At 39.2% G+C, this 17,365-nt stretch overlaps 1 protein-coding gene across 3 annotated transcripts in view; it reads left to right on the forward strand.

The window, feature by feature from the left end:
• ESRRG (estrogen related receptor gamma) overlaps window positions 1-17,365 on the forward strand; it is a 519,140-nt gene that overhangs the window by 357,711 nt on the left and 144,064 nt on the right. For all 3 annotated transcript variants that reach the window (XR_012063582.1, XM_072948734.1, XM_006203648.4), the window contains exon 3: window positions 15,148-15,264. Coding sequence is in view for 2 of the 3 variants with exons in the window: in XM_072948734.1 (XP_072804835.1) it covers window positions 15,148-15,264 (117 nt within the window). In the remaining variant the exon portion in view is untranslated. The remainder of the gene's footprint in view (window positions 1-15,147; window positions 15,265-17,365) is intronic.

Raw genomic sequence — 17,365 nt, forward strand, 5'->3', positions numbered from 1 at the left:
ATGAGTTGGCGTGAGACCCAGTACTCTCTCTGGTCCCAGTGTCCCAATCCACCTGGGCCATCTAAACGTACCTGTTCCTGATTCAGTCACTTTCTTATGGGAGAGGAACCATGTGCATTGCCATTTCTTCTAGGGAATTTGTTGGCGAGTGAGCCTCTTTTCCTAGCCTGCCCCAGCCTACCACTGGCCAAGCCCACACCTCTCACGGCACCACACACCAGTTCTTCTCCTGTCGAGAGGGAAGTTGGTGCTGTTTACATTCTCCAGTCTGAAGGACTTCTTGAATCAGTTCCAGTGAATTCTTTTAAAATGCTATTTACTTCCCTGATGTGGGCAAGGTGAATTTTTACATCTGTGATGGGATTTCTTAGCTGGTGGGGCGTGGTTGATACTTTGCCTGCAGACCACTGGACTTTCCTTGGAGGACTTGCCACCCAGGTCACCCTAGTGTTATCTGATGACTGCTTTGATGAAGAGGCTGGAGGCTTTTTTTTGATTATAAGATAAACTCTCAAGCACAGGTATCAATCAGTACCACTCTTGACATTCTTAATGACTTTCATTCTTTCCTTCTGGTTCTCTCTTAGAACCAAGCCCGGACAAATAAGGCTCTTTCATTCAGAGAATAAGCAATAAATTACATTGTTAGAATAGCCCCAGCCTACAGAGCACCAAATCGAATGCTTGGACATAAATAGTAGGAATGATACGTTGTACTTTGTATTTTTCAAAATGCATGTTTTTATACAGGTGTTAAAGTAATAACATGTTAAGATAACTTCTTCCCTTAAACTCAGAATTGATTCTGGCTAAATCCAGTTAGGCTGCATTTAAATATTCATCCTAAAGGTAGGAAAGAAAAAAAAAATGAGTGATGAGAGTCCTGCTGCCTGAAGTTCCTATCGATGCAAACGTGGGTCCCTCTTCTTGGTAATTAGTTGTAGGAATGTATGTCTTAATATGACTTGCTGAATCCTCAGGATTTGTTACTTGTTAAAATTGAGGGTTTGGAAGCTATGAGGGAGGTTGGGAGGAATGGCAGGGTGGGGCTGATGGCTTGGGGTGCAATATATATATTTTTCTTTCCTAGTAAAGCCCAAGGCAGTGATTCATCTTTCTGATCTATGACTTTATAGACCTAGACAATATCTTAGAAGTGATCAAGTGTACACAATTCGCTTTCTTTTGAAGTTGCTTGAAGTTGTTGGGATTCAACCACATAAAGACCTAGTCACTGGAGTTCTCTTCCACCATTTCAAAAGTTTTATGTGAATGCAAAATTAGGTAATAGATGCTAGTCAAGTATTCTAGTTTATACTAAAAGTAAATATAAGTTTATATTTTAAAGAAATGATGTTCTGACATTTATTTTTTAATTGATTTCCTCTTCTTATTGTGGTAAAAAAATAACATAAAATGCACACACAAAAAACATAACTTAAAATTTTCCATCTTAACCATTAGTATGCAGTAGATTAGTGCTAACTGTGTGCACATCGTTGAACAACAGATCTTCGACATTTTCTCATCTTGCAAAAATAAAATCCTCTACCAATTAAACAACAACTCACATTGCCCTCTTCCCCAGCTGCTGGCAATCACCATCTGCTTTCAATTTCTATGAGTTTAACTACTCTGGGAACCCCCTATAAATGGAATCACATAGTGTTTGTCTTTCTGTGACTGTCCTATTTCACTTAGCATAATGTCCCCAGTTTATCCATGTTGTAGTGTATGACCGGATTTCCTTCTTTTTTAAAGCTGTATAATATTCCATTATGTGTATACAGCACATTTTCTTTTTTCATTCATTCATCAGTGGACATCAGGTTGTTTCTGCCTCTTGATTATTGTGAATAATGCTGCAGTAAGCATGAGAGTACAAATACCTCTCTGAGATCCTGTTTTCAATTATTTGTGTAAATACTCAGAAGTGGAATTGCTGAATCATATGGTAGTTCTATTGTTTTTTAATCATCATCTATTTTAATTTCTCATCATTACAGTTATTTTTAATCACCTGGCTACATATTTGTACTGTAAACTAGCTAAGAGATTTTATAAGACCAAAGATTACAATGAATTAACATTGAAAAGGCTTTAAGAACCCTTTCTAAGATTTCTAGATAAAGTGGGTTTTAATCAAGATTTTTTTTTAAAGTAAGAATTTATTTTTTCAATTAAAATATAGTCAGTTTACAAAGTTGTATCAGTTTTTGGAGGACAGCATAATAGTTCAGTCATGCATATATGTATCCATATACACACACACATTTGTTTTCATATTCTTTTTTATTATAGGTTACTACAAGATACTGACTATACTTCCCTGTGCTATACAGTATAAACTTGTTGTTTAGCTATTTTATACATAGTAGTTACTATCTGCAAATCTCGAACTCCCAATTTATCCCTATTTTTAATTTTTTGAGGCACCTCCATACTGTTTTCTGTAAAGGCTGCCCCATTCTGCACTCCCACCTACAGGGCACAAGGGCTCTGATTTCTCTGTATCCTCTCCAGCACTTGTTATTTTTCTTTTTTTTCTTTTTTTAGTAGCAGCCATTCTAATGAGTGTGAGGTGAATGTTTAAACATTTTTGAGGATTTTCAGATGCTCTCCAAATGTGAAGTTCTAATCTTTTACCCCACCCCATGCTGTCCCTATGTAATTACACATGTAGACAATGTAAATAGTTGGTTTCATCCTCTTGAATGAATACAATGCCTTTATACCAATAGTAGATGAAGAATCTGTTAATTTGTCATAATAATAATGAATATATTTGTTTTTAGAATGTGCCACATATTATTCTAAGGGCTTTACATCAATTATCTTACTTAATTTTTCAGTCATTCCATTAAAGTAGATACTACCATTATAATATTATTGTATTATTTATAGATGTGGAACTTCTATAAAGTTCACAGAGAGGCACAGAGAAGTAATTGCACATAGTTTCCTCTTAGCAGTCTGAACCCAGAGTCAGTGTTCTTAGCCCCCTCATTACCCTGCCTTGTATATTTTTTAAAGCATTTAAAGCATTGAATAATTTAGATTGAATTTTTCTTGTGAGATTTTAGTTCATAGGCAACATTTTCCATTAAATTGTTAAAATATAATAAAACTGGGGAATTAAGACTATTTTCAAAGTTATGATTCAATGATATTAAAGGTCTGTAAAAAGGAGGCAATCAGAAGTAAGTCTTTAAAATATTGAATTCTTTATAATTCATTTTCCAAAATCCCCTAATTACTAAGTTTGAGAGTTTAGCACTTCAGTACCACTGTATCTGTCTTCTGTCCCAGTACCTGAGGTTTTATCTGCTGACACTCATTTTGCCACTAAATGTTTAGTTGTTGGTCCTAGATTGATCCTAAAAATGTATGCTTACCACTGATAACATTTGCCATATTCTTTCATTCCTGTTTTCAGGAGGAAAGAGGATTATTTCTCCTCCTGTCTTGATGTGAGGATGATTGTTCACTTGCTAAACTTTGTGACCACAACAGAAGGGAGCTCAGAATCAATTTCTTTTTTTTTCTTTCTATTTTCTTATGATAAATACCAGTCAAAAGGAGTTAAAGAAAGAAAGTGATTACATGAATGCATCTGTAAGTTGATAGAAAAAAGTTATATTCTTTGAAATTAACTCTTATTTTGGTTTGAAAATGTTTAAAGAAACAATCATATTTTTAAATGCTTATTTAAGTAAGAGCATCACTGAGTAATACTGGAAATGAAAGAATTTAGTACAGGAAAACCTGGATTAATTTAGAATTTAAAGCTTGAAATCTGAATGCTTTAGAGTGAATCTGAAAGCATACCCCAAATCTACATTCTGATATCCATTTTTTCAGTGCATACTATTAACATAGTTTCCATTTGAGGAAGATCAGAGACGAGCACAAGAATCTTCAAAGGAACAAATCTAGCCCAAGATTTTGTCCTTGATTACACCTTTTCTTCCTCTCTTGCATTCAAAGCATCATCACTGCTCCCAAGGTACCTCCTTGCTTCTGGAACACCCTCACTGTCCCCAGAGTCCTCAGACTAGGTTTGACATGGATAACAATTTCAAATTTTTTAAATATTTAAAGCAAAACCCTCCAACTCAGTCTGCCCCCTGTTCTTCTGAGAGGTTATCAATTTGCTGAGGATTCTTTTTAAAATAGCTGAACCTAACTTGTAAGAAGCTCTTTTACAGGCTTGTGGGTAAAGGAGGGGGAGGGAGGAAATAATGGATAACAGATTGTAAAGAATTTCTTATCATTGCAGCCTTTAGGCCCTGGGGGCCAAATCCACTTTGCTAAAGAAGGTTCTCCTGGAGCACAGCCACACCCTATCTTGTACTGTCTTTCCTTCCCGCTTGCACAGGAGAGCTGAGGGGTCACACCAGAGACTGAATGACCTGCAAAGCTGAACCTTTTACTCTCTGGGCCTTTAAGAAAGAGCTCATGGACCCCTGCTGTTTTACGAAGGCCTGGGAGTTAAACAAGTGTTCCCTGCAGAAGGCGTCCTGCCCCTGGCCTCCCCATCCAATGGGAAGCCCCCCCCCTCCCCTGCGAAGTTTTCCTCTGTGCTGTTCCTCCCTGAGGAAATGCCAGGCACTCTGAGGCCATCCGGGGCAGACAGAGGGGTGCGGTGCCCAGGTTCTCCCTCAGGGAGAGAGATCTTCAGGCACAAACACTTCTCAGTCCGAGCTCTAACGGTTCTCCTCCTGGCTTCTCTATTTTACTCTAAACGCAGCTGGCGGCCTTGTCCGGGTCCCCTGACCCTTGGGGTGATTAGTAACTGCTCAGTTTTGAGTGTTTGCTTGTGCTTGTCCTAATGTTCCTATTGATTTTAAAAAGCCTACCACGCTGCCAGCCTTTTGGCTTCCTAGCCAGAGGCCAGGAGGACTGCTCTGCCCAGCTTTTGCTTAGTTCTGTGCTGAGGACCAGCACCTGGCCGTTCTCAAGTCCCCCTTAGCTCTTCTCCTGTGTCCCGAGTCCCTCTCCTGGGTATAGTTTCACTGCTATAATGATGGTGATAATCAAGCCTCACTGTGTGTCAGGTACTCCTCCTAAGTACACGCTCTCATTTGATTTTCATAGCGAACGCATAAGGTATCCATCGCTGGGACGCATGCACACTTCACTGACAAAGAAAGTAACTTCAGATTTAAATGTTTTGCCCAACTCAGAAAAATGATAGAAGTAGGACTTGAACTTACTTGACTCTAGCACTTGGCTTGTAATCGGGGTTATATCACCTCCTACAGTTTAAATACAGGTTAGTTACCATCACTTGTGTCAAGCAGGGTTTCCACAGCTCTGTACCAGCTTTGGAGGACACAGATAGGTACTTGCTGAATACGTGAACTTGATCTGGAAGGAAGAACCTAATGCCGATGTCTCTTTGCTGACAAAGTTCTGGGCACACTGATAACATTCAGGAACGAAGCACTTAGGGGCCGTGTGAGGGAAAGATATGCTTGCTTTTACTTGTTGAAGGTAGAAGGAAAAATCTCAAGATTGGTATGATGTCAGATTCCTATTTGAGTCATTTGTTTTTGGTCGCATTGGGTATGATCCAAATGCCCCCACACTTGTCATATGGACTTACTGTACCATTCAGACTCTGCCACTGCAAAATGCACACATTAAAACTCGATCCAAATAGAGTGGCTGCCTTAGATTGAATTCGCATTTCTTTCTTTCACCAAGAGTATTTTGTTAATAAACCTTGTTTTTTTCTTTTTTAGTTGTATGATTTAAAAAAAGACATAGGCAGACTTGTATCAAGGCTGTTTAAAATTTGTAGGTAGAGAAAGAAAAAGTGAACTTTAGAGTTGGATGGTGAGCTCAGGTTATACACCTTTCTTGTGACAATGGTCATTACTGAGCTCTTCTATGAAGACTCTGTGACACGATAGCGTATGTAGGAACTTAAAAACTAGGAAGTGTCTGTACATGTCGTGTAGGGAATGTGTTCTACAGTGCAAAAGAACAGCTGCCTTTTCCAAGAAGATACCATGTCAGAGCTAAAAACGTTGAATTTCTGCATACTTTTGATGCGAGATATTTGTAATCTCCATCATTTTCAGCAATAAGTATTTTTGATTATACACTTTGACCTTTTTAAATGCAGTTCGGAGCACACCCTGCCGATTATGGATTGCATTTTATTTTTCCTATCGTGAACAATAGTGTTATTTGGAGATCTTTAAAATGGATGTTTACAACCTGACACCTGTTGCTTTGGTGACATGGTTTGTTTGGTTTCTGTGGAATTAAACTGGTCACTAATCAGAGTGGTACAGAGACATATTGAGGGATTTCTTGTTCGAGGTGTTGAGAGATTCCGTTCTCTAAAAGCAACCCTATCCTCTCCCACAGCTGCCCTTGCACCACACGTCTGACAACAGCAAAAGACAATGCCAAGAGCCATCCCGTCCCACCACTCCCAGGCATCAAAATTTCCTTTCCAACCGGCAACAATAGCAACCACAACAACCACAGCTACACAGAGCACATTCTTAGAAGATAAGAGTTTCATTTTTCCTGTCTGTTCTAAACAACACTCAATTGCAACATTCAGCTAATTACGTTCAAAGTTTAGAGTCAGGCAGCACTGCATCATAGCTAAGAGGAGAGATGTTGGATTCAGGGCACCTGGGTTTAACTCCTGGCTCTGGTGCTTGTAAACTGTGTGATTCTGGGTGTGTTATTTCTCTCTGTGCCTTAATTCTCTCATCTGCAAAATGGGGCTTCTGAACTGATATGTAAGTCATAATGGGTGCATTGAAGGAGCGTTGGACTGGATGTCAGGAATTTGAGGTTTAGACTCTTCTCTGCAGTCAACTAGCTCATATCCTTATAAGCTTTAAGTCAGTGCACGTTCACCTTTGTCTTTTACGTAAAATTAGGAGTCTGAACCTACTGGACTTCAGGATCTGTTCGAAGTCCAATAGCCCAGAAATCTGTGTTGCTTTAAGCCAAATGCTAGTGTTATTGGTGGATTGCTATTAGTTTTATTCTGCCTAATTGTAATTATGGTGTTTTTTTTTTAATGAATACATTGGGGCTAAACATTAATGATGGAATGAGAAATAGGATCAGTAACAAATCAAGTTGATGGGTAATAAAATATTCTGCTGGACACAGGGGACCCCAGGGGAGTAAGTCCCTTCCCTCAAGGAATGGACAGTTGTACAGCTGGACAGGAGGCAGGCAATTCACTAGACACATGTAATAAAGTACTTTAAATGCTCAGAGGAAGATTTGCTTGGAGGTAAGTGTGAGATGAAGTCGTTAACACCCGTAAGGACCCCTACCTCAGTCTTGTGAGTCCCGGGATTGCTTCTCTAAAGCAGTGATGGAAGAAAGCGCATCAAGACCAGCAGGAAAGACAGCACTGCTCTCTGGGAACTGGGAGTCATTCAGCATGGGTGTCAGACAAGGGGGTGGGCTTGGGTTAGGGGTCGGGACTGACCTTGGATGATGGTAAGAGAGAAGGCTGGGGTGAAATGTTGAAGAGCTTTGCAAATGCTCTGCCCTCAGTTACAATCGGATTACACCCAGTGATACACAGTTATGAGCCCCAGGGCAGTGACAGCGTTCATGGGGAGAGGTGGTTGGTGTCTCAGAAATTCACTTCGTAGATAATTTGGTGCTTTAAAAAGTGACTTGTGTTATTATACTTCTTCCTCTCCTCCTGGTGTCTGTCAAATATAGCTATACATCCCAGAGTTGTTGGCAAGACAAAAATCCCCCCTCAGCTTCTCTGGGTGACTGGTATATCCATTCCCATACCCTCTCATTCATCTGAGGAAGGCTGTTTTTACACTATCCCCAAACTCCAGATTTAGGTCTCTGAGCCAAGGTGTTTAATAATCAATGGAATCTTACCATGTCTCTTCCCTTTCCTCTCAGAAAGGAAAACAAAACTACGTATGCTTTCAATAACTAAATTTCATGTATTACGATGGTGTGAAGTAGATACGATCATTCCTCTTTTGTATTTAAGCAAACTGAGAGTAAGAAAGTAAAGTGACTAGTTTGAGTTTTCACAGCCAGTAAAGGGCAGAGCTGCAATGTGACCTGAGCGCCACCATTTCCTTTCTCCCTCTGCCCTCACTCATTGATCCTCAGATGTTTTCCTGACCCGTATGTTAAGGATGGACATCCTATGGGCATACAGGGGTTTTGTTCCACCTTCTCTTTGAGATGAACATTCACAGTGCCCAGTGTTTAGTTCACAGTTGTGCAATGAAAGCAATAAAGGAATGGCCGTGTTTACAAGTTTGAGGGAAACTGAGGCAGGACAGGTCTTATTTAAATTGAAAGAAATTAAGGATAAATAATTTCTCCCCTTTTTATAGCATTGTTTTCCAGCTTAACCATTTTTTTGTTGAATACAATGGGGAATTGCAATCTTGTGGTTAGATACATGATACGGGGAGGGACGCTGGTACCCACTGTAGGCTCGATGGTCCTCCCAGCCCTGATGGCTGGGGGATGAAACCGGAGTGTGTGGTCCTAGTCTTCAATCACTAGAGCTTACAAACTTGCTTGATTGTGGGTTTTTTCAGATCTTTTTCTTTTAAAGGCAAAGAAAGCATTATCTACTCCTATTTGGGAAATAGGCCTGAGCTTCGCTGTGAAAATGCAGTCATTTGTGCCCACATACTGTTATGGCTTTTATAAATTACACCTGTGATTATCAGAATTCAATCCTATAGAACCTTAAAGAGCCCAATATCAAAAGAATCCAATACTAAAAGATCTTTTCTGTACTCACCTATCTCCCACCTCATGTTTTAGCAGGGAGAGGGGCAGCAGACAGGCAAAGAATATGAGACTCTAGCATAACCACATGTATGAGATTGCTTTGCTAAGAGCCAGATGTGACAATTAACCTGATGGGACCTCCTCTCCTCCCACCTCGACAGGCTACACTGTACGCTTCGCAGGTGGATGGGGCCCCTTTGGGAGCCTGGCGCCCCCTTTCCTTGTCACAAGTCTGGGGTATCCTCCTTGAGACCTTGAGGCAAATTCTTGAAATATCTGCAGTGACTCTAGTTCTTTGACCTTTGAGGGTATATTTAAAATTTAGAAACGAACAACAATCCTTTGGCATCGTGTCTGGCGATAAAGAGGCCAGTCAAATGTTTTGGGTGAACATGAGTGGAATGTAATTTAATTCCTCCCCCATCTTCACATTATAGCTTTGAAGTGGCTCTAGTGGCAGTGCTAAAGGAAGCTTCAAAAAGTGCTTGGAGCCGTCCTCTGGGAACAGATATAGTGTCCCGAAGTAACTTGTTTTGAAGTCTAACTTTGGGTGCGTTCTTTGAAAATAAAATAGCACGCTTTACTTACATGCACATTGGTGAAATTATAACTTTTTTTGGCCATAGATGTGTAATGACTTACTATTCCACATGATAGAATCCCAGCTATAGAGAATATTATTTCCTATTTCAGGAGGAATGAGGAGAAAGTAGTTAAAAACAAAAGAGCTTTGAAAGCAACACAGAAAAGAAAAGGGAAGTGAGAGAAGTGACATCGCTGTTTGGCAAAACCTTTCCTACTATATAACAGACGATTTTCCTTCTTTCTTTTTTCTACTTTTGGGCATTGAAAACAAAAATACTACAGATTATTGCCTGCGTGTTTTTAATGCTCTGTAATTGTCTACTGAGGCAAATCTCATTATTTTTAAATCACTTAATGTTGGAAACAATTGGATAAACCCCACTTGGAGTGCCCTGTGGGTCATCTCAAGCCATTTGGTTCCGTTAATAAAATTAAAACAATTGGGGGACATATACAGATGCTTTCAAATTGGCTTTACAATGAGGATGTCTGTAAGTATGAAAAAGAGGACAACTCTCGGGAACTCCATAAAGCCAAATGCTTCATTACTATGTGCGGGAGATGTGAATCGGAAGTAAAAATTTGACATATATTTTTATTTTGAGATGCCATGCTAATTTACATCATTCAGCCCTTTCACTGCCAAACTGTAGAAGTCCATTAAGTGACTGAAAGGAATATACAAATTATCCACTGGCACTCCAGGCTGGAGTTTTACATCCACCCTGTTATTCTATCCGCCAGCTAGCTGCAAGATTCTATTAAGCAGTAAGTGAGAAGATTTTATTGCCTGCAAACTAATTGTACAAAAGACTCTGAAATAAGTAATCAGAGCCCAGGACCCTCTGAAAAGCCGCCAGGAGATATTATAAATTGCTCTATCATTCTTGTCAGCCTGGTTTAAAAACCCAGAGCTTCTGCGTTGATTTGGTTCCCTCCGAAGCAGAGCTCACTTCCCCGGCTCTTGACAAAACTGGGAAAATTCCAGCTGGGCCATCAGTTGCTGCCCAGTTCAGTCCCTGGTGCCATCTGACAAATGTGGTTCAGAAAGTAGCAAGCTATAATCGAAGGAAACTCTGTGTCTGAAATGAGAATCCTGGGCTGTGAACAATAACTTGTGCATCCTCCTTAATGACTGTCCAGTGTTAACATTCCAGGTGCTCACAGTCGCTTCTGGAAATATTTTTGTCTCATTTCCACTTCTCGTGAATCGAGGAAAACAAGTGGCCCATTGAGATCACAGGGTCTCCTGGGAGTACTGTCTTTGAGCCATTACCGAAATAGATGTAACAGTGTTGCCCAGGTGCTCGGAGAGGCACATTTTTAGGATAAAATGCTTTCTTTACGAAATAGAAAAAGCACCAGGGAAGGTCTTTCAAGGGCAGAATCTCATGGATCAAAGACCATTGGGTGGGCGATCATAGCCAGCAACAATAAACTGAGGAACTCAATGGGAGGGCTTGGAAATTAGAGAGGTTTTCCTCCAGCAACGAAGTTCTTTAGAATGATGTTGATTTGTTTTTCAAGACAAACCAGCGTGGCTTAGTGAAATCAAGGTTATCATCCATATATGTCAAGACAAATTTATTGAAACAGAACATTTGGCTGAAGGATGCCAGATTCATCATGAACCATTTCTATACACTTAGCTGAAAATATATCATTTATGAAAACACTCGGGACCACTGTATTTTTTTTTTCCATTCACATTTTTACAAGAATGTCATGTCTCCTATAGCTTAGGGAAGATTCCTTTACCCCAATGTAGTCATTTATTCATTTTTCACAGTGCAGTTCAATCATGTGCTCCTGTGGGAAGAATTCACTGACTTTCCCAAGCACAGTCTGCGGCTGTGGGGATGTCTGTGTGTCCACGGGCTTGCGGTGCCCGCTGAATCCGGAACCACTGCACCACACACTAAATTGTATTGTTATTTGTTGTGGTGTCTTAGCTCCTCTGTATGAATAGAGATTCCTCAAGAGCAGGAACTACCTCTTTCTTTCCCAGCCCCGTACATGATACAAAATTGCAGGCTCATTGATAAGCATGGGGGATTCAGCAATGAATGAGACTAAACTCCGCCCTCCAGATCTCATTCTAAGGCGTTATTAAAAATCCCTCTGCCTTTCCGTTTCTCTTTGTCATTGAAGAATTATGGAATGGAATGGTTAGAAAGAGAACTAGAATCCTTTTTTTATGTGATCTGAAACTTCCATGTGGTGATTTGACAGTTTTCCTTCTGTTTTTGGAAGAAGTTTAAAACTCTTTGGCCAATCATTTATAGAAGGGTCATCCATAGATTTAGCCACTACTATTGAATCACTCCTAAATGTTTTCTGCAACGTGGCTGCAATTCTTAGGACACTCATTTTTTAAATAGTAGTTAAGTATTATAATAAGATAAACATTAATTAACTATTTTAGTGCCATTTATCTGTATTTTCATATTTTGTTCTACTTTTATTCTTATTTATATCAAGGTGTACTTTTACTCCCTTTAAAGCCTCTTAGTTTTTCTTGTTTTTTTCCTTTTCACACTTAACTCCTCAGAAACCTTTGTATTTTCCTGATTTTCTCCTTGATGAGCTCTCCTTCTTTTGCCATGGATTTCCATTTTCGTCAAAGCTATTCTTTAAGGTTTTGAAAAATTAACTAGGTTTTCTTCTACATTATTATTATTATTATTATTATTATTATTATTATCATTATCATTATTATTTGACTTGTGAAATGGTTTTCCCAGTGTTCTTAAATTAATATTGCTTCCTAATGGGACGTCCAGCTCACTTGACCTTGTGGACAGTACTCTATATGACACCGCCATAATTGATGTTCATAAAAATGACCTTGAGATATCAAAAAAAATACAGAAAATGTATTCTTTTACTTATATACTACTTTTCAGTGGAAGATTTCTCTACTGCATAAGCAATAATCCTTGCCTTCAAGATCTTACCATCTAATGGGGAACATGCACGTGGAAAGGTTAAAAAAATCAGGCACGTCTGTATATGATGAGAGTATCTGAAAAGATACGAGAACCAAGAAATCATTTTCTGCTAGGATGGCCTGAGAAGTTTTCATGAAAGATTTGAACGGAATTTGAGTTGAACATTGAGCCTTGGAAGTAATTTTAAGGAGAAAAGAGGAGCAAAGATAGATCATCCTCAGAGGGATGTCTGAAGGACACGGCAAAAACGGAATAAATCAAATTGGTGCATCAGAAAGTTCATATAAGGTAATCATTGTAATGTGGCTGGAAAAGTGGGTGAGAGTGAGATCGGGGCAGGGATTTTGTTTGCTAGTTTAATATTTTACATGTAATTCCGGAGGCCATAAGATTCTATTGATTTTTTTTTTCAAGTAGGTTAGCGACATGATCAAAGCAGTCATAGGAAGAGGGAGATGATCGTGGTATGCAGCATGGATTAGAGTGGGGTGGAACGGAGGCCAAACGCCCAGTTAGGGGGTAACTCCCATAGTCCAGGTGTGAGCTCACGCAGGCCTGATTTAGGGGCCAGTCAGAGGGTCATTGTTGTGAAGGATGAGGATATAATTTTCAAAGAGGAAGAGGAGCTAATTTGAAAGGACAGATGATTATTTCTGGGTGTGTGCAGTGGTGGGTCATCCCAGTAGGAGTTTCCAGCACTGGGGGGGTCAAAGAGGGGTACTGGTGCTCACGCCTTGATATTGGAAAGTGAACAAATTAAGACTTGATATTGACTTTTCAGGAATAGACAAGGGAAGAAATGCTGTTTGGAAAATATTTTTTCCCCTTTGTAACTGGTTATTGTTCAGCATTTGCTAAGAAAACAGAGGCTTGTGTTTCTTTTTAAATAAGCATAAGGAGAGCCATGTAGAGTGGAAGGATCTGGTAGCAGAATACTAATTAACCCCTAGGAAATTACTAGCAACACTCTCTCGATGCAAAATAAATTTTCAGGGAAAATTGCAGTGAAAAATGGTTCATCTAAAGTTCAGATTCTAAATGCCTTTATTCCCAGCTATGACCCAACCAGTCTGGTTCCTTTGACTTATCCTTTGTTTCCTGTGTAGCATCAGTAGTATCTCTAAGCAAGGTGACGGTGCGTGCTTCTGTTGATGCAATTAATACTACTCTTAATATTTAACCTATTATGTTCAAAAGTAGTTGCTTTTATTATTATAAATGCCCTGAATTAGAATGCTAATTTAGTCAGTTTCGATAAGCTTATCTCAAGTTATAATGCATAGGCTTTTTTTTTTTTTGAAGTCATGCATACTTAACCAATTTCCATAGTTATAAGTGGTTGGGTATTACTTCCTGTTGAATTAGCAGTTGCTGAGTAGTTGAGTCTTTCTACAATGCTGCAATCCACTAATGTGATATTTAATGAGGAGACATCAGTCCGGAGAAAGGTAGTCAATATAAATCAGTGTTTACAAAGTGTGATGAACTCTGAAATATTTCATCAATGCTGCGGTCCCAGGCAGACTCTATGCTAATTACTAGAACCTGCGCGTGTTTCAGGGGACTTGGATGGACCCTGAGTATTGCAAACATGGAGCAGCAAAATTGCAATTATGCTCCTACCGTCTCTGATGACAATTTATGCATTTGGTGTGATGACCTCCCCCTTCCCAAGAGGGCAATAAACAGAATGCATTTTCATTAAGATACTAATGCACTTAATCACAAGGGGAAAGGGTTAGGAAGTAACGAAAGACCTTCAAGCACTATGTGACAGAGCTGATAGGGGAGAGAGGCTCTATTTTAAAGGCAGCTTCTTTACAAAGCTGTAGGCAGCCCCAGAGCATCCTGCACACTGCCACTGGCACTAATTGAAAAATTTCAAGTTAAAGTTTGGCTCTTCTTCTGGTGACATCATTATCATTTCAAATGTGTTGTTACTAACATAAATGATGTAGACTGTAATATTAAAACTATAATTTCATAGCAATTTATTGTTGTTTATAACACTTCCATGCAGCTTGAGTGTTTAGAATTAATTATGCAAGTAATGTAATAAACATGATGATAATGATGGTGGTGATGATGATGATGGTAATGATGACGGCGGTGATGTTGGTGATGATAATGGTAATGATGATGATGGTGGTGGTAATGGTGATGATGATAATGATGGTGGTGATGATGGTGATGATGATGATGGTGATGATGATGTTGGTGGTGATGATGGTGATGATGATCATTATCAGTAAAGATTTTCCAAGCATGTAATTGTATTGAAAGGCTCTGGTAAGTGTTGGAAGTGAGAACCATGTGACTTCAGTTCCTGCCCTCCAGTCCCTGCATGGTCCCAAATTAGCCTGCCGATCATTTTTCACAGTGAGGTTTATGCTGTTCAGCATTCCAGCATTAGTGACCAAAAGAAATCCAGGATCAATGATACAATAATACAGTTTTGATGTTTGTGTTTTTATGGAAATAATGTGCTTGGAAATGTCAATCCTAAGGTTCTGAAAGACTGCTACTTTTCAAGAGCGAACTAAGTGTGTGTGTGTATATATATATTATATATATTTTTTTAGCATAATGTTTTAAAGGCTAATTTTAAGCTTAGTCTTTTGAAGAGCTTCGCCATGTATTTTTCCACGTTTGATGCATCATCATTGGTTGTTGCCGAGCATCCAGCTTCCTGATATTTGTGATGTCCTCATGAATCCCGTGACTTTTGTTTGAGGGAGGGGCCAGGAGTAGCAGAGTTGACGTTGCCTTGAGGATGCTACTATTGCCTGAGTCTTGCCAATCTAACAGCTTCTCTTCTTCAAACTCTGTGTTTTAGGTAATATAGAATATAGCTGCCCTGCCACGAATGAATGTGAAATCACAAAGCGCAGACGTAAATCCTGCCAGGCTTGCCGCTTCATGAAGTGTTTAAAAGTGGGCATGCTGAAAGAAGGTAAGGCCGGTGTGCTAGTGGCCCTGTGCTTTAGGCTGGGGGCAGGGGGGAAGGGGACGGACAGGGAATTACAAAAATGTTAGAGAAACCAGGAAGCCGTGGGGTCACAGTAAGTACCCAGAATCTGCTGCTGGCGAAATAGTCCTCCTTTACACCTGAACTTTCTGATCCCTTGTGGCTGACTGACATCGGCAGGAGGGGACAAGGTAGGACACGTCTTATGTGCAGCTAAACCCACCAGGTATGCGTGGCAGTTTGGGTTCTTTTCATCTTTACAGTTTGCACAAGGCAAAGGAGGAAGAACAGCCAAGAGGCTACTGTCATGGTCCCTTTGCTTTCTTCTCACTACTAGGTTTACAGACAGATTCCCCCTCATCTTTACTGAGGTGTAACTGACGAATAAAAATTGTATATATATTTAAGATATATGACCTGTGTTTTATATGTACGGTGAAATAATCGCCACGATCCAACTAATTAACATATTCATCATCTTTTAAAAAACTGTATTTAGTTTGGTTTTTTGGGGGGAAATTAGGTTTATTTATTTATTTTTAGTGGAGGTACTGGGGATTGAACCCAGAACCTCATGCATGGCTAAGTTTACACTCTGCCTCTCTCTTCCTTCTTTTTCTTTCTTTGTCAAATTCATCTTAGATGTAAAGCACTCTTGATTCTTTTTCTAATCTTACCTTTGAAAGTTATTTTCTATCATAAAGAGTTTGTAATAATGATACTAAAACTGTGGCTTTCAGTTGGGGGTAACAGCAACAAACACAAATAACAATGAACATGTATGTATTCTGTGCTAAACAAATTGCCTGAGGGCACAGAGCAGTGGTGGAGCCAGGAACTGAGCCCAAATAGTCAGGTTCTACAATTCATTCAGCTCTCCCACCCAGATCAAAGGTCCTGAAGTATTCGTATGTTTCAGTATGTCTCGTGAAACTACCATTTTAGCTTGGAGATAGAGGAAACTTGTTCTTTTCTGTAGGAGGCCTAGATTTAGTTTTTGGTTCGTTTTTAATGTATTACTGTACACGGGTATGTTTTTGTAGCTGTACGTTTTACATACTACGTTCAGATTTTACTGTTTCCTTCTCTTCAGAAAACTTGCCAGAGTTTAAAGTAAATATGCATTTATAAAGTAACCAAATGGAAATGGGTTGATTGAAGTTTGAAACAAAATGAGGTAGATTAAATATTTAAATGTGTTGTTTCTGTTGAGTCATAGAGCATGTCTTGTTCCTGGGGTTGGCCATGTGAGTTTGTGTCATTTGTTTTTCCTGGAGATCACCTATTTTTTAACTTCTAAATCCAAGGAGATCCAACTGTTTATTCTCCAAAAAGGACCCAAGCTTCAGTTAGGTATGACATCACTACATCTCATAATTTCTCCTGGATTGTTCATGTTTTTATTGTGAACGGTGTCACAGTAACATGCAGGGATCAGGCTCTTCTCGAGGATATGGAATTCGTGTGGTCTTACTTCTGTCCACTGAGAACTAACTCCTCCCTTGACTAAGAACAAAGAAGACTCTCTCAAAATCTTCTCATCTCCAATTTGAAAAAAATCTATAAACAGACAAGTGTGTAACTTCATCATTCAAGTCTTAGGGAAAGATGGTCAAGATATTTTTCCAAGTGAAAAAACAAAACAGAAGACAAATTTCCTAGTCGTCTGATTCAATTGATATATGAATATATTTTCGTATAAAATAAGTTTATATTAAATTTATATTAAAGAAAAACATAACAAAAATTTGTATTTTAGTAACTGATATAAATACACACACATACACAGATACTGCATTGATATGTGTGGAGAGATGGAAGGAAAGAAAAGATTGGCGACAGTGTTACGGTGGTGAATAAAAATTAGAATAGGGGAGACTTTTCTTTTTCACTCCATAGCCTTTGGCACTATTAGGATTTTTCCACACTTAATGTGTTTTACATTTGTAATCCATTTCCTAAGTATTTATTAACTTCCTCTCATGTGCCAGGCATTATTCTAGGCTCCAGTACTGCGACATTGAAAAAGATAGCTGTGGTTGCTCTTGTTCAAGAAATCTTATGTGAAAAATGCCAAAGGAACAGC

Source organism: Vicugna pacos, chromosome 23 (assembly GCF_048564905.1).
Source record: "Vicugna pacos chromosome 23, VicPac4, whole genome shotgun sequence".
NCBI lineage: Eukaryota > Metazoa > Chordata > Mammalia > Artiodactyla > Camelidae > Vicugna > Vicugna pacos.